Here is a 23,438-nt window from a genome sequence, read left to right as displayed (position 1 = left end):
ATAATCGGATCGGATTATGTCCAGATTAGTAAACCACTTCCATGCCCGACTCTTTCAACTTCACCCATCCCGACCGACGCTTGAACAGAGCTAAGACCCCAGCCAATAACTGTCGCCCCCGTCCAAATTCCGGCCGTCTCCGGCGAGCTCGTATCAGGTGACTCTCTATGTCTCTCTCATTCCATCTCTCTCGTTCGCGTGTTTCTCAATTTATCCGTTTGTTGTTTGTCGAATAAAGAATTGATGAACTGGGTTTTGTTTAATAATTGATATTTTGTGACTTAACTGCCGCCTGAGCCGAAATTTTTGACCACCTGAGTTGTTGGGTGGCTGGGCAAGGCGTGCCCACCATGTGTTCGACGATTTGTCCCAATGAAGCAGCAGGGGTGCGCGCAGTTGGTTTGGTTTGCTTCATTACTCTCTTCCGGCGTTAATGCAACATAGGTTGATCTTCCTGCTTCTGCATGCCCCAAAATCCCATTCTTTGCCAAACCATATTTTCCTTTAGGATCTTTAGAAAAAGATTGAGAAAACACAGCCGCAGGCTTAGTTTCCGTCGTATTAACCTTGAATGCCATTTTTTTCTGTTTAAGTGGTTAAAACTTTATATGTGGTTCATACAATGCTTTAAATGCTCATTTGGTAATATGATTATTGGGACCATTGCCCTTGATCATAATATTATCTTGGACGAAATTAGAAAATGATGAATATGTGTATGGTGCTCATGACTCATGGCGTGGTTTGACAATACACATCATGGCGTGCTTACCCAATGCTTTAGCCCCTTTAAACTATTTTGCTACTTATACTGTATCGTTGGTTGCCTTAATACGCAGTATGCACTTTCATTATCTATGAATAAGTTTTTTCACATTTCAGTTTCCTTTTTATATGCATTGCATCTTTGAAGACATTATTTTCATGAGGATGATATATGAGTGGGTTCATGGATGTTGGCTATGACAATGTTGCAAGACATTCATATGTTCACCTTCACACAAATTGATGCCGAATTATGACTTTTTTTTTTCTTTTAAATTACAGTAATGGCCTTGAGAACAGTGACGAGGAAGTTAGGGAGTAAACTATTACCCAGGTTTTCTCCTGCGTCTCTATTGCATTCACATGCCACAAGTTTCGGTTAGCTCTCTCTCCCCTTTCTCAGTTGTGTTCGTGTGCATGTTTTAATGTACAATTTATTCAAGAAAAAGGAGTCAGTGGTTAGCATAGTGTGTGCAAAATATGAATATTGAACCCTAACTTCTAATTTTGTGTTGTGGCACGGTGAATGTTGTATTAGTTCAAACAAAAATTACCTTGGTTCAGTTGGTTGGTAAATAATAATCGATTAGTGTATGATTTGCAGGATTTAAAGAAGTAAGGGAAGACGAAAAAAGTCGAATGGTTGGTGATGTCTTCAGCAATGTTGCTTCAAACTATGATCTAATGAATGATGTAATGAGTGCAGGATTACACAGATTGTGGAAGGACAGGTTAGCATCTTGAAGATTTACCTTTATGCTTTGTTTTTATCTATCTAAACTTTTATCAAACAAGCATATTACTGTATTTTTCCTTTCCATGACTCTATACATCTGCCCAAATTTTCAGGTTAGTTTCCAAACTAAATCCTTTTCCTGGAATGAAGCATCTTGATGTGGCTGGTGGGACAGGTGAGCTTGTGATATGCATTTATATATGATAAATTCGTCAAATTATGTGAACCATTAGACTTTGGGACACATGTATTTTGTCAGGTATTTTTCTGTAGTAACAAGTGGTATTAATGATACCAAATTACCAAATATTATGATGCTACCGTAGTTTCTGGGTTCAATTATCATTTTGAGGTACATATTTTTCACAATTTTCTTTAGAGAAACTAAAAATACATTTTAGATGCAGCCTTCTGGCTGATCTGTGCCTTTATCTCCTTGCAAAAGGAGAAGGTCCAAGTATGAAATCCAGTTTGAATTCTCTACATTTACAAACTTTTGTATACTGCTCATGTATGTGGTTCAGTTTTGGGTATTTTAAAATAAAGCTTACATTCCTATCACTGAATATTGAATCCAGTTTGGGTTGGGTAGAGATCTGACTTATGGAGTGGGCCAAGGATGCAGTTAGCCAGACAGAGTTAGTAGGTATCCAAAAATTTCCGTCAGACCAAAATGGACTGGAATTGCCCTTGGGTCCGAATGACACCATCCCATCCTGTATTATGGGGTGGATGGTGATCTTGTGGGTATATTACCTGCAGGGTGCAGGAGTGCATCTACCATTGAAAAATAGAATTCTTAACCATTCTCCTTTTCAGAGATCTCCTATTCCTAACCTGAATGTAGCTGCTATAATGCTACATGACAATGTGTTTTCCTTGCCTGGAATGGTATTGAAATGAACTGCTTTGGTCTAACCTAGTTTTATGCTCTTCTGAGAATCTTTGGATTATATATGTCAATCTTACTGTTATTTTTAAAATATTATTGTTTTGTCAGGCGATGTTGCTTTCAGGATACTAGACTCTATAAACAGCATCAGACGGAGAGCTACGCAAGATGTTCTTGAAGATGATTTACAAGAAGAGACTAAGGTTTATGTATCTGACATAAACCCTAACATGTTGAATGTTGGTAAAAAGCGGGCCTTGGAGAGAGGTAAAATTAATGCTGTGAACTTTGACTTTTGTTGGATTAGACATTCTCCTTAAAGGACAAATAAGTTTCTACTTTTAAGATCGTGTACTGAAATTTATAGGTCTTGGAGAAGACAAATCCCTGCTATGGGTGGAGGGAGATGCAGAAGCCTTAAGCTTTGGAGATAATACAATGGATGGTTACACAATTGCATTTGGGATTAGGAATGTTACACACATAGAGAAAGTGCTTTCTGAAGCTTATAGGTAAGGTCAAACCTTTGTACTGGTTAACCGATTCTAATAGTTAATAACCATTACGTGGAAAATTATCATCATATTAAATTGGTAGGTCTCTCTTGAACAGGCTATCACTCCGTGCATATGAATGTGGCTTTTAGTTGTTAGGCTTGCATCAAGACTGAATCAATGCATTATATGGTCTACTGTTGAATACGTAACTCATTTGAATTTTTTTAAGCACATCATGTCCAGCAGTTTATTTTATTTTTGGATTTATAACTCTAGTGATACTGCTTGAGTAGTTAAATTGCCCCTCCTTGTGACTGCTATTTTGGTTGTCTCAAATTGCTTATTCTCGTGATGGAGCTTTTAAAATTGGAGGGAAGGATTGTGAGACATCTACCTCCCTGTCTCTATGGGAGGTTATATACAACTAGGAAAACTTATAAAACATTTTTGAGACGATTGATAATCTATTTCTTGGCTTTTCCATAAAGAAGGATACAAATATCTAAAAGGTTTCCAAAGTTTGATATTTGAATGTGTTCCCTTAGAAAGAATCATATTTGCTCAATACAACTGATGAACCAATATCTAGAGCTACAGTGGGTAAAAAGAACCAGATGAAAGCCTTAGAGGCATTTTTTATTGGTGTGGGCCAAAGCCTGTGACCGATCTTGTTATTTGTGTGCACATGCAGTTTTAAATGACCTAACTATGAAAGCTAATATGGTGAGTGTATATTACTGAGGGGATGAAAAGTGAGATGAAACTACTGGTATAGCACTTGACCAAAATGAAACTAAAGGTATATAACTGACTTATGCATTTTTGTTTTGTTTTCTGCACTTAAGAATTAGTACTAAAATATGTTTTGACCTTGTGAAACAATCTTCTGCTAGGGCATTTCTACAGCAGATCTGTGTATCATTTCTTATGCTGGTCTTTTTATTTTTATGTCAAATTGATATGCTTATGGTGTTTGCTTTTTATGATCTTGTTAATAGGGTGCTAAAACATGGAGGAAGGTTCTTGTGTCTTGAACTGAGCCATGTAGACGTTCCTGTCTTTAAACAATTGTAAGCATTATTGACACTTTTTTCTTGTTGACCAAAGTGATATTCTAAACTATTCTAATGTACCTTGGGGGGCAGGGGCACACTGCCTTGGCCAACTCCCACATTTGCGCATTATTGACACTTCAGTTTGGTTAAAGTAAGACTTGGTAAACCACTTGCTTACTTATGTCAGAATTTCATTTTAGTTATCACTGGTATTGTCATCCTCATCATCTTTGTACAAGCAATATCGAAGTCTCATAGTTGGCTGCATAGATCTTTTTCTAAGAAATTTTTAGAAAATGATTTTCTGTTAACTTTATCCTGCTGTTAGGAACGTTTGACGCTCCAGCTGCTTACTCGAAATGTTATATTGAAGTTCCTCATCCCATAAAAGAAAAGGAATAGGAAATGCTAACTTGAAGTTACATTAAATTTATTTTTCTCTCTTGTTACAAGCACCATATGCAAGACACTTAGAATGTGCATTTGTGTATCATTTAATATTCACTAGGCTCGAGCTTAGTGAACAACATATTGCTCCATGTTATGGGTTGCAACTTGCAATTGAGTATGTAGGACAATCGTGAAGTGCCACATGGTTGGGATTTAGCATGGCACCAGATGGCAGCGTTGCTCACCATAGTGTGAGCAAGTGTCGCGCTATTTTGTATCAATGTTTGATTATGTTGTCATTTGATGGACCCTTGTTCTTTCTTTCTTGTGTGTTTGTATAGGCTGTGTATTTTAAGGTTTCCTTATTTCTTCATGCAGCTATGATTATTACTCATTCTCAATCATTCCTGCACTGGGAGAGCTCGTTGCAGGAGATAGAGAATCTTATCAGTACTTGGTAGAGAGTATCCGCCGTTTCCCCTCACAGGTTTTATTTTCAGCTTCCATCTTTTAATACTCCATTTCAGTTTTATCTGCAAATTGATTGGATATTGCTAGTTGTACTTTTGTAACTTTTGTTAAATGTCCTTACAATTTATCTTAATTGATTATTGCAGGAGACATTTGCTTCAATGATTGCAGATGCAGGTTTCCAGAAGGTGGAATATGAAAATCTTGTTGGAGGAGTGGTTGCTATTCATTCAGGATTAAAAATATAGTAGTGTAGTTATGAATTTTAATCTCAAAGAATCTCAAAATTCTGCTTGAACAATTTTTGGCTTTGAGCTTTTTGTTTTGCCTACCTTCCTTCAGATCCAATGTAAGAAATTAAATAGGTGACCAAATGATTTTTTGTCTTGCCCTATATAAACATTCAATAGATAATTTTTTGTATATTGTTTCACAATTTTGGCCATGAGTATGGTATGTGCTTCACACTTTGAAACTATGAATCCCCAAAATATATATATATATATATATCTCTCTCTCCAAAATATGACAATTCATCCATTACCAGTTTTCCCAATGATTTGGATCCACATTATCCTAACCCGCAATTAAATTATTATGGTTGTATTGTCAGGATGAACTCTTAGCAGATGAGCTTTCCAATTAATTTTCCCAATCTTGACATGAAGCCAACAACTGTGAACACGATAAGAGAAGAAGAAATTAAGGAAAAATATTTTGGATATTATTTTATTAATTGACACATTTCTGCTAATGGCAAATAATGCATTACCAGCAAAGGCAAGCATGTATAACATTCATTCAGAAGATACTGATAACAAGTTCTCTGTTTCATAAGATAAGGGATAAAACAGCAAAGTAGTATAAAACTTAAAACTTGGTATTATTTTTCTTCTCCTCAACTTTGAGTTTAAAATAAATAACATTTGTCAACGGGTCTAGCTCAATAAAGAAAAGGTCCTTGATTTGCACATCAGTGGTCTCATGTTCGAACCTCCATGGTACCGTGGTAGTGTGTGTGAAACTCCCCTTTGTAATTTAAACTATCGCTTGTGTTAAAAACAAAAGGAGAAAAACCTATGAGATGTGTTCTTTCAATTACCTACATGAGATTAAATGTTATATTTGATCATGTCTCAATTGGGCTGCACTGCATGTGTCACTTTCTTCTAATTTTATTTGGAATATAACTCATTTTGGCCCAAAGACCTTTTCTTATCAAAATGTTTTATTATCGTCAAAATTTCGACAATTTTTAGTAAAAGTGAAGCAGTTACGCGTTTGGTTGTAAAAGTTGTGTGAGCATAAAAAGCAATGTTATAGCATCTAGTAACATTTTTTAGTAGAAGTGTCGTGATTGTGTATAATGACAAAAAGAACATGATATTGAAAATATTATTTATTTATTTATATATATTTTTTCAAAATACATTTTCAATTTTTTTTATAAATTTTAATTGTAAAAAGGTCAAAAGTAAATAATAAACAAACTAGCCCGTTTCCCCTATAATCCACCCATAGACCCATTTGATTCACAACGAATTTGAGGAAAATCACTTCCTATGTCAATTTCCTCTTTCCATCATTCTCTTTTCTTTTTTTTTTTCTTTCTTGTCGTCCTGTGTTTTACATCTTTAAATTTTTTAAAGAGAACCGCAATAATACCTAACCCACCCTTAAACCCTAGAATCTTAACCCTGTTGCCCAATCCTTAAACCCCGCCAGAATACAGCAAGAAAGAAAAAAAAAACCTTAAACCCCCATAAACCTTCCGTACAACTCCTCCTCCCCTCTCTTATGCAACGCATTAAACTCAAGCAACTCCGGGTTTGAACTCCAATCCTCTTCCCGTCGCTTTTCATCTTCTTCCCAAACGGACGCTTTTCATCATCTCCGCCGAAGCATCCGCTCCTACCCAAAACCGAGCCACAAGCATTGCAAGTCTGCAATAGAATTGGGTTGTTTGTTTAAATTGGACTGATTTTGTTGGGGAGAAGTTTCTGTTTTGTTCTCAATATGGGAAAGCAATCAGCTCAGAACCCAAGTAAAATTTTTGTTTGGCTACCAATGACCCAAATACCTGTTGATTTACTATAATTCAATCTTTTATGTTTTTCTTATCTTAGAAACTTCAATCTTTCAGTATTATTCTTCCTTTTAGCTTTCTGTTTATATTTTTTGTTTCTTCTTTAAAGCAATAATTACTGGTGAGACAATTTTTTATTTTTTTCTTTCTTTAACAGGATTTGGGAAACGCAAAATACCCAACAAGTTCAACACAGGCAGGAAAACTCGTCGTCTTGAGGAAGAAAATGTTGCACATAGCCCCTCCTCTACTTCCTCAGGCATGTTGACTATATAGTGTTTTGGGAAATTCCGAATGTGTGTTAGTTTTAATTTTTAATTTAATAATAACTCTACTTCCTCAGCCATGTTACATATTTGAACTTTATAGTGATTTGGGAGATTCCGAATGTGTGTCAGTTTTAACTTTTAATTTAATAATTAATTTAATAATAACTCTACTTCCTCAGCCATGTTACATATTTGAACTTTATAGTGATTTGGGAGATTCCGAATGTGTGTTAGTTTTAACTTTTAATCTAATAATAAATTGTCTTTTCTTTTTTCTTTCCCTTTTAGCTGTTTTGTGGGCTGAATTTGTTCCTTAAAATTAGTACTTGAGATAATCACTGTTTTCCATCAAGTTAGTTTGATTCCTGTTGTACTATTGAGGGTTTGCATCCAATTACTATCATAAGGGAGTTTCGATATTTAGTTGATGTTGATGCCTACTTATTGGAATATTCAAGATCATGGTACTTTTTCTAATACAGGGGAACTACCAAAGGAAGAATCTAACGGTGTGTCCTCTGAAGACGAAATGGTTTATAAAGAGCCATCCATGTATGATAAATTGTTAATGACGCTAGGCTCATCTAGTAAATCTGTTGCTGCTGCATATAAACAAAGGTAACACTCTTCTCAAATTCCTGAATTCATTTTCAGTCTGTAAGTGTGTACTTATTGTATGTAATTAAAAGAGATTTTGTGGCCCCATTATTAAGCGTACATAAGGCGGTGACTTTTGGTTGTTCAAGTATGTTTTGGCTCTTATATTCACTTATTAGCTGTGTCATGCTCTATTCAGCCAGATCTAAGCTTAGGATCTGAATTATGGTTTATATGGTTCCTAGGCGCCTCTAGGAGTCAAGTACTCCTTTTGAGGGTGTACTCTAGGAATCAGCAACTCCATATGTTGTCGCCTTCGTAATGTAACTTTCTGGAGTTATTATTGGGGATATAATTTATATGTATGCTCTTTTCTGAATGTCATTTATTTAAAACGGGTTGATTTATTCAAGAAATTTACAAGTAACATGTTACCATCTGCTTCTTTCCTATGTAGAAAAAGACAAGAAGAAGGTTTAAGTGACTCAGAAACGGATGAAGATGATGGGACTGAATCTTCTAGTGACTCAGATGAAGAGGATGATAGTGAAGAAGGTAGAGCATTTATGATTTTCATACAAATATTGGTAAATATGTTTGCAGTCTCTGCCCATTTATATTAAATCCCTTTAAATGATGCTTACTAGTACATTTTCCTTTCGTAATGATTTGGTCTCCAGAACCCCATATCTTTTTTCGTTTGTTTTCCTTTTCTTTTTATGTAAGCAACCGAAAGCCCCTAATTAAGGTTCATATAGTCATATATCAATATTTTTACGGAAGGAAGACACTATTGTAGTCTGCATGAATGCTTAGTTACCTTTCCATCTCCTATGCAATATGAATTAAGATGAGGTCTATCTTCTTTACAGTACATTGTTTTTTTTTTCTTATGCGGCGTATTGGTGTTCCCCTTTATGTAATTGAGTTATGGTGTTGTAGAGATGGATTAGTTTTTTTTTTTTAATCCCGATTCCGTCACTATGGATTGGGTTAATTAGTTTTAGGGACTGAGCCATGGGGAGCAAGGGTTTGGTGAGCATTGTTTCCTCATCAAGATCACACTACTGCATGGAGACTAAAGGAATGTAGTAAGTAGTAATTGGAATTCTAGGTTTGAGGGAAGAAAAGAAGTACTTTAGTATTGGTGTTCTGTTATATACTAGCTGACATCCTTTGCACAATAGAAGAGCAATCGAATGACAAAATCATTTCCACAATTGTACTACACTTGATGAATTCTTTTGGGTTTTGATGCCGGAGAACGCCTTGCTCTTGTAAACGTGGTTAACTATCCACCATTGTGTTTATGCTCTTTTATTGTCAGGTTAAATTAATAAACAACATGTATAAGCACAAGTCAGCTTGACCTTTTGTCTTGTCCTTCTTTGTTAGCTTGCTCTACACTGCATATTATTTAATCCTTGTAATGTTTGTACATAGGAGTTGATGATGAATTTCCTATGAAAGGAAAACCCAAAGACCCTGAAATAGATGGTATTGAGGAACAGAGTGAAGATGCTGAAACTGAGGATGATCTGGAGACCTCTGACTTGGATGACCAGGAGAGCTCTGACTCGGGTGTACATGACCTGGGAATCAGTCGTCCATCTGCTGTTGAAGCATCAATGTGCTTGAGGTGCATTTACATGAAATGTCGTGTTCATTTAGCTTTTATGTTTTTATCATGCATTGAAATTTTCAGTGTGTTGTGTTACGCTTGACGTAAATCACCACTAGCTTAAAGTTTAATTGCGGGTCCAACAATCTTGAGTGTCATGTGGCTGTATAGTACCTATATTCATGTCCAAATATGAGTGCTAAGTGAGACAAGAGTGTAAGTTGGATGCCCCAACTGAATATAGGATGAAGGACAGTTTGGTTGAATGAGCGAACAAGAAAGTTTGAGGTATGATAACGTATGACCTAAGAGAGAATATGACCTTAGATGGGATTGAATGGGGAAAAAGAATGCTGTAGTTTCACAGTATTTAATTGGAAGGAGGGTTGATTTATGTTTATCTATGATTCCATTGTAAGATTTATTTTGATCAATATATTTCGTACTTTCTTAGGAAAACAGAGAATAAATAACAATTTATCATGGTTATTTATTGTCACATTAGATTTTGTTAATTGGATAGATGCTATAAATGAAGCCCAGTTGAAGCATATTTCAGTGAACATAAGATGGTTAAAGATTCTAATTCATGTACCCTTTCCTTGGAAATAGCAAGTTTCTTAGCTAGCCGAAATAGTTTTTGATTTGACCAAGGGACTTTTGTTTTTGGGAGTGTATGAAAAATGGATCTCTTATAGTAAATATGGGAATTTCTTTAGACCAAGTAAATATGATATTACATTCATAAATTTTCCTTTTTCGTTAACTGTGGGAAGACAATAGAGGTGGTTGCGAATGTGCTGCAGCAAATAGTGTTACATAGCCTGCTGCTTGGATTGGATAACATATTGACCCTGACTAGAAGTCTAGAGTTGATACCTAGAGGGCAGGTTTTGTTGTTATCAAGATTATACCACCAGTCTACCACTAGTATTAAGGGGGTTTTTGATTCTTGGTACAGAAAACTAAGTGTAATACTTTTTGTACATGCACACACACACACACACGTGCGCTTATGTATATTATATACATGCACATGCACATAAACAGAACAAGAAAAAGCCACACTTAGGCCAACAAGAAAATGAAAAAACAAAAAAACAGCCAAACTAAGTACGGGACCAATCAAGTTGAATCACACTGAAAGCTACATCCTTTAAGTTCTTAGACAATGTCACACACAAGGAAGCAAGGAATCTTAGTCTGTCCCACAAATAAATTTTCTCTTCTTCCATATCTTCAGAATTTCTTCCATTAATGCTTCTATGTCTATGAATCTTTGTTTTCTGGTGCCATATGATTATGAATTTTTATGGCAGAACTTTGTAGGTATTACCATTTTGGTAATCTGTTTTTTTTTCTTTCAACCTCAGATTGTATTACATATATACACTTCATTCCCCTTTTTTTTTAATCTTGCAGTTCCTTTGATGTACACTTTGGGCACAAGTTAACAAAAGCAGAGGTTGAAAATCTGTCAAAAAAGAAATGGAAATATGAGTGGGAAGTGCCTGCTGTTGGGATGTCAAAGGGCAAGTGGGCTGGAACAGGAGAGTGTTTCATAAAAGTATGTCTCCTTTTTTTGAACTGTGCTATATATGTGTTTCTGTACTTTGTAAAAAAAGCTCTTGAAGGGATCTCTTATGCTTTTTATTTATTTATAATGTAAATACTGGTATGGGCCGTGCAGCCTAAGGGCTACAAACTGGAGGTATCCTTTCCCATCCTCATACTCCTCCCAACCTAGTGGAGGCTCTTATTGATTTTTTCTTTTAGGTACATGGTCCATGTCTTACCTTGGCATACTAAGTATAGTATTAGTATGCATACATTATAATGAGCTAGTTTAATTGAAAATGCTTCTTATTCTGCAGTTTTCATATAATTATATTCATATATTCCTTTTTCTCTTTGAGTAATATTTTTCAGGATGACAACCCCAATTCTGGTTATGGTCTGAAGCCAAAGTTGTACAAGCACTGGTTGGATGTATATAACACATCTGGAGGCAATAATTTTCATTCATCTAGACAAAGATTATTCTTCTCCCTCTGTAAGTGTACCCAATTCTACTTGAATTGATGTCTTCTCAGTGTCATTTCTTGAGTTATATCATTGAGTTCAATAGAATATGTTTCCCCTCAGTTCTCCACTCTCAGAAAAAGTTAATCTGATAATAATTCCATTTTGGATCTTATGTGGTTGAGTCTACCAACTTTGTTCTGAAAGCACTTCCTGATATGATTATGCAACTATGCTAAATATGTGCTAAACTTGATGTGATTTTTCTCTGACCTTTTCTTATGGAGCTGTAAACAATAAATTAATCTCGAGTATGGGTAAATCGAAATAGACTGTTCTTACCTTTATATTGTTTAGGCTTGTCTTTTGAGTTGAAACTGCAGTTAATGATTGATTCCTATTCCTCATTAGTGGAGCTTTAGCATCCATAATCAAATTGATGAGAGCCTTTCAGCCATGCATCCGTTACTATGTTTTGGCATTTGGAAGGTAGGAATTAGCCATTGTCATTTACACTGGGCAAGTGGCTTTCCGATGATGAGTACATTGGAGCATTCCTTATAAACATGTACAGCAATGGTAGTGGGTTACTCATGCATGAAAAGCTGTTCTCATGTTTGCTTTTGTTTACCCTGAACTGAACTTGGATTTATCTTGATTTGAAATTTCAATCCAACTCTTATAAACCCACAGCATATAATTCTATATTAATGAGTGAAGAAGGATGATACTTCAGCTTTCTATTCGATAGGCTAGATAAGAAGCTAGCTATGCACATTTTGAACTTTTGGATGGAGAACACAAGAACTCCCCACAATTGTAAAAGATGAGCAAGTATAGAATGCCAAAGTTATCATTAATCGAAAATTAATTTTTCAACTTCGGGTTGTCCTTCAAATTATATTTTAGTTAAATAAAACTGTATTGACTGTGAACATGAGGCTGTAAATAACCATATGTCTCAAGCTTAGTGGGTAGGTGGTTCCTTTTACAAAGAGGGAGAATCTAGTCCCAAGTAATAAAATGGTGATGGTAAAGTAGACGACATACCAGCGGTAGGTTTTTGAGGTAGATGTGTGTAGGTGAGGGCGCCTAGAGTTCAAAGTTGAACGGAAAATCCTTGTGAGAGCCTGCATTGATGATATTACTGAGTAGGGCGTTTGATACTCTTAGCTAATTATGTGCAACTATTATTTCTGACAGGAGTGCCATTTTATACTGTATCTGATGACTAGTTCAGAATTTAAGTCAATCTGGACTTTTCCTTACATTGTAAAAATCACAGTACCTGAAAAAAAAAAAGTCTTAGTAAAAGAATTAAATTATGGTTAGTATTCTATCTGAATTATAGATGTAGCCTACCAAGTGTTGAAGTAATTGTTAAGTTGTTCAGTAATTGTTTTGTTTTGGCTTGATTCTGGTGAATACCTTGTCTGGTGTAATCTTTCATTTTATTAATGGAAGTTTGGTTTGTTATCAAAAGAGGAAGTTTCATGAATTAGGGTACTATTATACTTTGTATTTTACTATTTTGTATTAATCATTCATGTAAAATACCAAGAAATATCCAAGTAGTCACATGGTTCTTAGTGTTGCTTGCTTCAGCTGTATGTAAGGGCAGCATTGTACCAATAGTTTTATGAATCAGGACATTGTCAGTTCCTGTTGCTTGGGACATGGCTCGTTGAGCTGTGTTGAAATTTAATTTATGTTTGATTGTTTAATGCAGTAGACTGTCACTTTTTGTATTATCTTATAGGCATTTGGTTAATCCTGACACATAGGCATTATTTTTCTGCTTGTTTTTTATTTATTTTTTATTTTATTTATATTTTTCCTAAATTCTTGTAGTCATGAAATTTTTGGGCTTTGCAATTATAGTATGGGTTGACTAATTTTACATCTATTTTCTGGTTACATTGGTACCTACATTTCCCCAGTCAACAGCTATCGGGATATATTGCATTGCAACAAAAAACCCTTTTATCATAGAGGCTCTGACGAAGACGCGAGTGCCATGGATGCATATATTATGCATTGTGTACGTGCTTGTCCCTATTCCTTGAAAGATACCAATATTTTTGTGTTAAGATTATATATATTGCTCTTATAATGATTAATTGAAGTGATTATGCAGCTGAATCATGTCTTCAGAAGTAGAGATCTTGTAATGAAGAATGATGCAAAAGTGTCCAAGCGTCAAGAAACTGATGATAATGAAATTCTTGCTGATGATAATTTCCTTGATCATGGATTTACTCGTCCTAAGGTATATAAGCGTCATGTTCTTGTTATAATATATTGGACTTGGATTTTTTATTTTTACGTTTCGTTTAATCTCTAAACTTGGATGTACTAGAAGTTTCACTATTATCACATATGTGGATATGGTAGCAGTACATATATTAGGGCATGTGTCGATTCATAATGGGAATTACATAATTATAGTACAATAAGTTTAAAACTTGATTTTGTGGAATAATACAACCATTGTAGGTTCCCCAATTTCTACAGCATAGAGTTGACAGAAAAAAGTGCATTCTGTTGCTCTTGTTGTTTGTTTTTGCTTTTTTTTTTTTTTTTTTTTTCTCCAAGGAAAATTCTGTGAAGGCTCGGACGATGGATTACCTTTGGTGGGTGCAATTTTCCAAATACTTAAATGGTTGGTATTATTAGTCCACATAGTGGAGGAAAGTCAAAAGTCGGGTATTTTTTCCAATTCCTATGTGGCATTGTCTCCCGATATCCCTTCATTGAACAGGTTGTTGTAAGTCATGATTTTATTCTTATATCAAAGAACATGACTTTATAAAGGATTTTAGCTTTTAGTTATCTGAGTTCTTGAGATTTTTTACTGTTAAGAGTTGAACTACTTGGGTGAATTATAGTTCCTTAGATTGCCTGTTATAGACATTTATTCACATCGACTCATATTCATCCTAGTTACCCAAGAAGTCCATTTTTATAACATCATCACATGGTATAGCATATCCTGTTTTCTGTACTTGCCCTGTAGTGTATCTTTTCCACTTGTTTGTAGACGTGTGCGATTTCTGTTTTAAATTTAATCAAACTTGTTTCTGGAGGCTATATTTTCTTGTAGTTGTCGCAATTGATTCTAATGGAGTTAGTGCATCTATAGTTATAAATCTTATCATCATCAAGCTGCGTATAAAGTTATCTCTTGAGACTTGATGCATATCTCTGGTATAGAGAAAAGAACATATATCTTCAAATCCAGATATTGTAATTTGCATGCTTAGTGAAGAGGATTTGTTTTATTTCTTCACCAGGTTTTGATCATATTGCCAATTGCGAGCATTGCACTTCGTGTTGTTAAGAGGCTAATACAGCTTACTCCTTCAGCTCACAAGGTACGTTTTCATTTTTCTTTTTTGCTTCTATAAATTATGCACTGGCTAACCCCCACAAAGTTTGTATAAAGGAATATGTGAGGATTTCTCTGGGGGGTAATTATGTGTGGAAGGTCAGATTTAATCCTATGATATGATTTTATGAGTGTTGTGCCGCTTTTGATGGACTATTTTTTCCTGGTTTCCTGTGTATTTCTTTTCTTTTCTGCACCTTATTCAACTTTCTATATAAAAGGCTTTCATATTCTTTCCATATTATTGACTTATTTTCTGGCATCTCTGATACCTTTGATTTAAGAGTAAACCCCACAAGCATGCAATGAGTAGAAAATTATGAGGAAATTCCACTACCTTTCTACCAGGAGTCTAGGCTGTATTCCTTTTTTGGAATATTTTCATAAACTTTATTAAATACTAATCCTCCAATGCTCACTCTGCCTGTATGAGATTGCTCCACTTATGTTGGTTAAAATGAAAACAGAAAAGTTTTTATCGCAGAAAGGTCTGATAATGGCCCCTTTCCATGTTCCCCCTGAATTCTGAAATTGGATGCGATTTTCAAGGGCATAGTAGTAAATTCCTCAGATGTTGATATAATTGTTGAGATTGTTCTTAATGGAAGCTACACAGCTACATTCTGCTGCTCGAAAGCTCAATTGCCAAGAATTCATGTTAGCAAACTTTGTAAACCAATTCCTTAACCAAAAATGATCTTATTTACCTATGAATTAAATAACGAGGGTTTAGTCAAGTGGTCAGGCCTGTTGGTTACTCCCACATGGTCTGGGATTTGATTCCTTAAGGTACCTATGTTTATCCTCTTTTCAATACCTTATGTCCGCTTTCTCAGGTTAATGTGGAGCACATGGATCGATTTTCTAGAGAGTTCGGAACTGAAGAGGATCATGATAATGAGGACGAAAAAGAAATTCCCCCAGGTGACCAGGACTACGGAAATGTAAAACCTCATAAGTCTACGAAACCTGGTGACTTTCAAGTACTTTTTGGTGGAAATAGCAAGGATGACTTCATGGTTGGCATCAAGTTCACAAAGTAAATTACTTAACTTATAACGATGATGACTTATCTGCAAATTTTATAGTAAAAACCATTCAGGAAAGTATTGCTCTTATTGTTGCTTTACTAAGGGTGTTGTATAATCTTCGATGCAATGTGGAATGAATTAAGAAAGTAGTTGACATGTGAGGTTGGAATTACTAGTATCTTTTGGCCATTTAGTAGATAGTATATCTTTGGTAGACGATGTAAATTTTGAGATTTAACGAAGTCAAACAATGTGAGCAATCAAACAGTTATGCTTTAGAAGATTTATTGATAGCCTCAGTATCATAGAATACACACAAAAGATACTATATGAGTATGATATAATATGGATAACTCGAGAGTGTGTAAATCTCTTTCAAGAGTATGCAGGGCTTGTGGCCATTGATAGTAATCCCATTTGTCTAATGTGTTTAATAAGTCAAAACGTTTTATAGGAAATTAGATTTTCAACTCATTTTTTCGTTCTTTGTTTTGTAGGAGGAGCATAAAGTTGTACAGTGATTTCTATACCTCAGATATGATAGTTGCCTCTTCGGTTGGTTTGTTGAAGGTACTTGATTGACCTTTTTTTTTTTTTTTTTCAACTTTCTACACCCCAGATCTGATTATAATGTGATTGGCTACCACTTTCTTTATATTATTATTGAGTGGACTTATTTTTCCAGAAAATTGATGAGGCTAAAGTAAATAAGGAAAAGGATGTCGACTATCTTTCTTCCATAGAGGTAAATCTCTTAGTAACGTACTAACCTGTCAGTGTTTGGTAGTATGTCTGTATGGTTCTCATGAGTTTTTATTTTTATTTTTTCTGCTTCCGAGATTCTGTTCCACTAATGGAGATATATTTCTTTGATGTGGCAGGTTCTAATTGTTGATCATGCAGATGTTATAACAATGCAGGTAAAGAGTGTAATCAATTATCTATTTGAAATATATATTACTTGCAAAATTTTATATCGTCTCTTTTCTTATAAAAATTTATAAAAATTTCCAGAACTGGAACTTTTTAAAGTCAGTTGTTGAACAATTGAACCACATACCCTCTAAGCAGCACGGAACTGATGTCATGCGTATAAGACAGTGGTATGTTTTCTTGTCAATCTTTTTCCAACTGATGTGAACATTGTTTTGTGGTATGTGGTTGCATGGTAAGTTTTCCTACTTATAGTGTCCTCCCTCACGCTACTAGTTACGAAATGCTTCCTATACAGCCTATATAGTTATGAATATCTCGAGAAGCGCAAGACAAAAATGTTGTTTTCTGAATTCCAAATTTGATTTCAAAACTAGTTATTATATCACATGTCATGAAGATTGACATAACAATGCTTTTCATGGTCAGGTACCTGGATGGATATGCATCCTTCTATAGGCAAACGATACTTTTGAGTTATTATTCAACCCCAGGCAAGATGACTTCTTCTTTTCTTATACGGAAAAAATTTAGTTGATAAGCTATCAATGACAACTGTGAAATCATTTTCTTTTTTTTTTGTATGTTCTTGTATACTTCTGATATAATTCAAATTTAAAAAGTCAATAATATATGCATTAAAGTTAGAGGGTATTCATTACCTTGATAAAGATATGCATTCCAGTTCTCAATCTCCTTTAATCTTGATGCCTTCTTACTGCAGATATAAACAGTTTGTTCAACAAGAACTGCAATAATTACCATGGGAAGGTGTGTTTAAAAATAAATATTTAGAGCATAAATCTTTACTTTTGACTATAAAATATCTTCTATAGCACTTCCCCTCCTACAAATTACAATAATGTTCCCACTATTCATTGGATGCTTGGTTGCTCTTGTTATTATTCTGTAAAAAAATTCTTTCCTTTTGGTAGTGTACTATATGAATTCAGATAAGTAACTTTTTTTGTGGTTGCTTTTTCCTCTTCGGTTCAAAACTTGTTTGGAACAGATCTTTTAATCCTTTAAAATAATGAAACTGAGACACTTGTCATGTTGTGGATCATTTTTAGTTACAAGAACGGTAATGCAGGAAACATGAAATGTTTTATTACTTTGAGATAGAATGTTTGAAAACCAGCACCAGTTTGTCTCTGTTCAGACTTGGTCATTTTAGGAGGACAGGAGGGCCTTATCTGTACTTATCCAAAACTACTTTAATGTGAATGGTCCACTGTTTTATGCTACAAACATACAAACCTGTGGGAACAGGTCTTTATTTTTCGGTTTTCCATGATGGCACCTTGTGCTTTTTCAACACCTGACATACTTGTCTGTGTCTACATATCATGATAATTTATTACTGACTAGTAGCCAGTAAGTATGTCAATCCAAACCAATAGTAACGTGTGTGTATATGGTATTCATGCTTGCATTGAGAAAATACATTAGAAGCAAAGATTCTTTGGGAAATTGAATCTCCTGAAGCTAGATTTTCTAAGAGAAACTGATAACATGTGTCCATTCATCTACCCAAATCTATTTTTAAAACGAGACCATAAATCCAGAATATGCTGAGCTTTAGTGGCCTGTAAATACTATTGTTCTGCGCTCTACTGTCCACTGGTCCTACAATGGATCAAATGATCAGTAGAAAAGATGAAATTAATGACAAGTCTATCAATTGAAAAATAATGGTTGTTTTCCCAACAAAATGCAAAAGAAAAACTTCTTTTTGTGATTTTCTCAAAACATTCAGACTGCTAATGCTTATTTTATGGTTCGCAAAATTTGCAAGTCTAAAATACTTATTTTGTTATACCATAGGTGAAGTTGGTGCATGAACATAAAGGAGTTCTTACTAAAGTTGTACTTCAAGTCCGCCAGGTATTTGTCATCCTTCATTTCCCCTTCTTCGCATGGTTAGGAAGCTGAGTGTACTGTCCAAGTATTATTTCAATTTATGTACTGCTCCTTGTATCTTTCTTGTTGCCGATAATTGGATTTTTTTTTTAGTTTTTAAGGTGGATTTGAAATGAAAACATTTAGTCAGGGATATTTTATTTATTGATTTATGCTTTGGGTTCACTTGGGACCTGTTGCGGCTATGTCACACAGGGTTGAGCCAACTCTTTCTCATCCCATAATCTCGAACTGGTAAATGCAGAATTTGATCCTAGGTCCCTGATTATGGCTCCTTCCAAGGTTTCATAACTCCATGTAGTAATAGAATCTCAAAATGGATATGGAATGTGTTCTTTTTTTGTTGGTGTGATTGAATATTTATCATACTAGGGTAAGTGTCACTATACTCAGTTACTTATTAAATTGTAAGGTATGGGTTTATAAATTATTTATGTCTCGGATATTTTCTGTTTGGAATAGACTTCATCAGCTAATGCATGCTGTTACTCCTCAACCTTCCAGATTTATCAGCGGTTTGATGCAGATTCAATAGAGCATTTTGATGATGCTCGTTTTGAATATTTTACTACGAAGGTTTGTTCTGCTTTCCATATTGGGTTCCTTAGTGACATGAGACTTTATAATTCATTGCAATAAATATAAATATAATTTGATTTCTGAATTGACGTAGTTCGACTTAAAGTAGATCTTTGTAACTAATGGCTAGATAATATATGGAAACTCTGATTAGAAATTTTCTTGAATCTGAATTGCAATAGTTATGGAACTTTTTGAATTGAAATAACTTATTTAAGATCATTGGTAAATATTAAACCTGTGTACTGTTTTACCTTTTTGTGAAACAGCATAAAAGGTAAAGATTTAAACCTTGATAATTCGATTTGAAGATTTTTAAAGAAGAAAAGAAGCCCATATATACACCCTGTTCCCTCCTACTCTAGTCATTGAACCTGCTGCATCTTGAAAAGTTAAATTTTGCACTTCACTGATTTACTTTATTTCTTCCATTTTTGCTCGAATGTTGAGATGTTTGTTGTTTTTCTATTTTCAGGTTTTCCCAAAAATAAAAGATTCTATTGAGGTAATTGTTTTAAGCCCTAAAATTTGCACTTATTGCATTATTAGTGTTTAAAATTTTTCCATGAATGATATCTTCCTCGGAATTTTTCATTCAGGGTGGGATTATGATATTTATCAGTTCTTACTTGGAATATGTTCGAGTTCGGAATTTTTTGAAGTCGCAGAGTGCATCCTTCTGTTTGCTTCATGAGTGAGAATCTGTCCTATGTATATTGTGAAGAGTTTCTTTGTGTGGTCACAAATGTGCTGATGGAATATATGTTTCTTTGCTCCTTAGATATGCAGGACAAAGTGATATTTCTCGTGCACGGGTTCAGTTTTTTGAAGGAAAGCGGAAGATCATGCTTTACACTGAGAGATCACATTTTTACCACAGATATAAGGTAGGTTCTTTAGAGTGTTTTGTCCACTGGTCATGTATATGCGTGCTCTTCTATATTGGAGACACTACATTGTTGTCTATTGTTGCTTAAATTGGAAAATACTTTATGGAAGATTGAAGTCAGTCTTAATAGCCTCTTTGCTGACATATCCTTTTTATTTTTGTGGTGAGTAGATTCGTGGAATTCAGAATTTAATCATCTATTCACTGCCAGAGAGAAAGGAATTTTACCCTGAGGTGAGCACGATATAAATTGTCCCTTCTCTTTAAGAAGCTCAATTGAGTGGCTACCTGATCCAAAAATAATAATAAGTTTCCATAATTGATATTTTATATCATTCAGTTTCAGATAGTCATATACTTGGTCTTTTTGTAAACCAAATGTTCTTTTGATTTTATCACAGGTTGTTAATATGCTTGATGCCCATGACATGGCATGCACGGTGCTCTTTTCTCATTTTGATCTCCTTCGGGTATTTTTTTTTTTCTCTCTTTTTAAATGTGCTGAATTCTGCTGTGATGTGGATGAGATAGGGGGTAGTGTTGAACTTAGTAGGAGATTTAAATGTTTAAGAACTCAGTTATCAATCTGTTATACTAGAAACCAGCATGGTTCTCTTCAATTAAATAAAGAAATTATCCACAATGAGCTTACATCGCAAGTGGTTATGAGCAGTTATCCATGCACCCCTGTATTAAAAAAAAACATCCAGCATTAAAATAGTGTAATCTGATTGAGAATATGTTGTCTTTTTGCCCTCCCTGATGTAGTGAATATGAATTAGATTGTCTACTTTGTTTGTTTGTTTGTGCTTGGGACCCCATGAATATCAGAAGAAAAACAAAACATTATATTCACTAGGTTTTTTCTTTTTTTGCTTTTTAGCTTGAGAGAATTGTGGGAATGGCTCCAGCAAAGAGAATGGTGACATCAAAAATGAGTATGTTTTCTTTCTCTTGAAGACTTTGGTGAGCTCAAGAAGCCCTTAGAAATTCAGAATATCAGGCACTTCCAGCACCGCAATGGTAGCTATTCTGTCGTCTTCCAAACCTTCCTTCATAAGATACGAGCAAAGGAAGTCTTGATTTTTGGATATAAGCATGGGGGTTCAGAAAGGATGTTCAAAGAAATAATCCATTGTAATTTAACTTTGTATTCTTGACTTATTTTTTTAAGCAACAGGACAGGTTTGATATTGTAGGCTGTTGTACATGTATCATTTTTTATAGTGAGCAAATGCCAATTTACAATTTTTTTGAATTTGTTTTTTCTATTATCTGTGGTGATACCGAAGGGTACTTTGATTGTTCAATACAAAAATAATGCATATTTTTGTAGGATAAATGTGATATGAGAGTTATCAATCCATTGTTAATCTGCATTTAACTTAATCCAACGGATTTAATTAATTGTTCAGATTATATGATCTGATATTAATCCAATTTGTTTATAAATCATTTAGTTTATAACACTTTCGTTTTTGGTTTTTTTTGGGTTTTCTTTTTATAGGAGATGGTGAAAAAAAAACATGATAAATGATTTAAATGACAAACATGAAAGGAAAACTATGGAGAAAGGAAAGGTGAAGAAAAATGCATGAAACAAAAATTTGAAAAAAAGAAAAAGTAAAGGAAAAACTACATATAACCCTCCAAATTATAGGGTCATTTTCAAGTTCATATTCACCTTTAGGAACATTTACGAGTACATATTCAAACTCTCGAAAACCCTACAAATTGCCCATTCTGTTACACAAATTGTTAATGAATCTATTAAATGATCCCGAGTCTCTGCATTTAGCATCGATACATTTACACGCATTTAAAAGAATGCAAACCATTAGATTAATCTAATGATTTTAATAAGTCCACATCAACCGAATTGTATTAAACTAAAAACTAATTAATTGAACCACATTATTTCCCTAGCAATGCAACCTTCCCCTCTTCCTCCCTCCCTCCCCAACCCACACTGCCAGCCATCCCTCCTCTCTCTCTCTCTCTCTCTCTCTCTCTCTCTCTCTCTCTCTCTCTCTCTCTCTCTCTATTTGCAAAACAGAGGGAAGGAATTATGTATATGGTATTGTACAATCATGGAGAGAGGAAGAAATGGGGTTTTCATTTATGATTTTGCAGGTGTAATTTTGATGTTGAGACAATAGTATTAAAGATAAGAATTTGATATTATCAGTTCCTAGGCTTTGTTGAGAGCCACTTATCCCAAATATTTAGGGCAGAGAGAGGAGGGAAACGGAGGTGGCAGCCATGGCTGGCAGTGTGGGGTAGGGTGTAGTTGCGATCGCTGGGGAAATAATAAGGTGCAACTAATTAGTTTTTAGTTTAATACAAGTTTGCTGACGTTGACTTATTAAAACCATTAAATTAATTTAATTGTTTGTATTCTTTTAAATGAGTGTAAATGCATTGATGTTAAATGCCGAGGCTCAAGATCCATGATGATGTGGTGAACATGGGCCCCATGATGATAATAAGGTGCAACTAATTAGTTTTAGTTTAATACAAGTTTGTTGAGGTGGACTTATATGCACCGATACTAAATGTAGAGGCTCGGGATCCATGATGATGTGGTGAACATGAACCTCATTCTCGGGTCCCAACCCCGAATTTTCTCAAGCCACCACCAAAACCAACCAAACTTAGAGAAAGGAAGAGGGAAAAAAAAAACCTATACAATTGGGTGGAGAAATTGTAGATAAAGAAAAGAAAAGGAGAATAACGATTGCAGGAGTTAATTGTTAAGTTCCATTAAGCTTCTTTTTGCCTTTTAAATTATTACGTTTGACAAAAAGAAAATAATAATTAAATGGTATTTTAGGAATAATGGTGGGTGGAAAGATATAATTATGTTTTTTCAAATTTACATGATATGTAGGAAGGTAAGGTGAGTGGGGAAATAGGAGAGGGGGTGGAAATAACATCACTTTTTCTTGGTGAAGCATATAATATTATGTTATTCGCTCTTGGAGTTCAACTGGTGAGAGGGAGAGTAGAGTAACATTTCAGAATTAGGATAAGTTAAGGCTTTTTTTCCGCTAATACAATAACTTGTTAAGAATGGAAGAACAAGTACTTAACCATAAAATGCTAGTTAAAAATCTCATCGAGTGCAAAGGACCCACTAGTGACTAGTGTAGTGGTTTAAAGCAATTACTCCTTCAGGCAAGGTCCTGAGTTCGAGTCTTAGCATCCGTATAGTGTGTGTGAGTTTAGTATATTATCACATATCTCAATAGGAAAGATCCTAATAAAATTAAAATCTCTGAGTCAAAATTGATA

At 34.7% G+C, this 23,438-nt stretch overlaps 2 protein-coding genes across 3 annotated transcripts; both read left to right on the top strand.

The window, feature by feature from the left end:
* LOC18780666 (2-methoxy-6-polyprenyl-1,4-benzoquinol methylase, mitochondrial) lies at positions 2-5,284 on the top strand. Of its 2 annotated transcripts, none has more exons than XM_007211698.2 (9): positions 2-157; positions 1,048-1,143; positions 1,370-1,496; positions 1,615-1,676; positions 2,502-2,660; positions 2,761-2,905; positions 3,889-3,960; positions 4,714-4,822; positions 4,953-5,284. In XM_007211698.2, the coding sequence occupies exons 2-9, from the start codon at positions 1,050-1,052 to the stop codon at positions 5,052-5,054; spliced, it is 870 nt and encodes a 289-aa protein (XP_007211760.1). In that variant the 5' UTR covers positions 2-157; positions 1,048-1,049; the 3' UTR covers positions 5,055-5,284. The 2 variants fall into 2 exon arrangements, with proteins under 2 accessions (XP_007211760.1, XP_020411677.1); XM_020556088.1 differs by lacking the exon at positions 2-157 and adding an exon at positions 204-444.
* On the top strand, positions 6,291-21,491 carry LOC18779001 (U3 small nucleolar RNA-associated protein 25). Its single transcript, XM_007213871.2, has 25 exons — positions 6,291-6,850; positions 7,050-7,151; positions 7,644-7,779; positions 8,216-8,313; positions 9,202-9,397; positions 10,802-10,946; positions 11,309-11,432; positions 13,342-13,442; positions 13,539-13,670; positions 14,695-14,775; positions 15,626-15,828; positions 16,318-16,390; positions 16,506-16,565; positions 16,702-16,740; positions 16,835-16,923; positions 17,183-17,247; positions 17,478-17,524; positions 18,581-18,640; positions 19,181-19,252; positions 19,731-19,760; positions 19,855-19,949; positions 20,037-20,142; positions 20,316-20,378; positions 20,546-20,614; positions 21,028-21,491. The coding sequence occupies exons 1-25, from the start codon at positions 6,823-6,825 to the stop codon at positions 21,100-21,102; spliced, it is 2,289 nt and encodes a 762-aa protein (XP_007213933.2). The 5' UTR covers positions 6,291-6,822; the 3' UTR covers positions 21,103-21,491.

The sequence above is a fragment of the Prunus persica genome, chromosome G1 (genome assembly GCF_000346465.2).
Source record: "Prunus persica cultivar Lovell chromosome G1, Prunus_persica_NCBIv2, whole genome shotgun sequence".
NCBI classification, from domain to species: Eukaryota; Viridiplantae; Streptophyta; class Magnoliopsida; order Rosales; family Rosaceae; genus Prunus; species Prunus persica.
The sequence above is the reverse complement of the archived record's forward strand: the minus strand, read 5'-3'. Positions and strand labels throughout refer to the sequence as shown.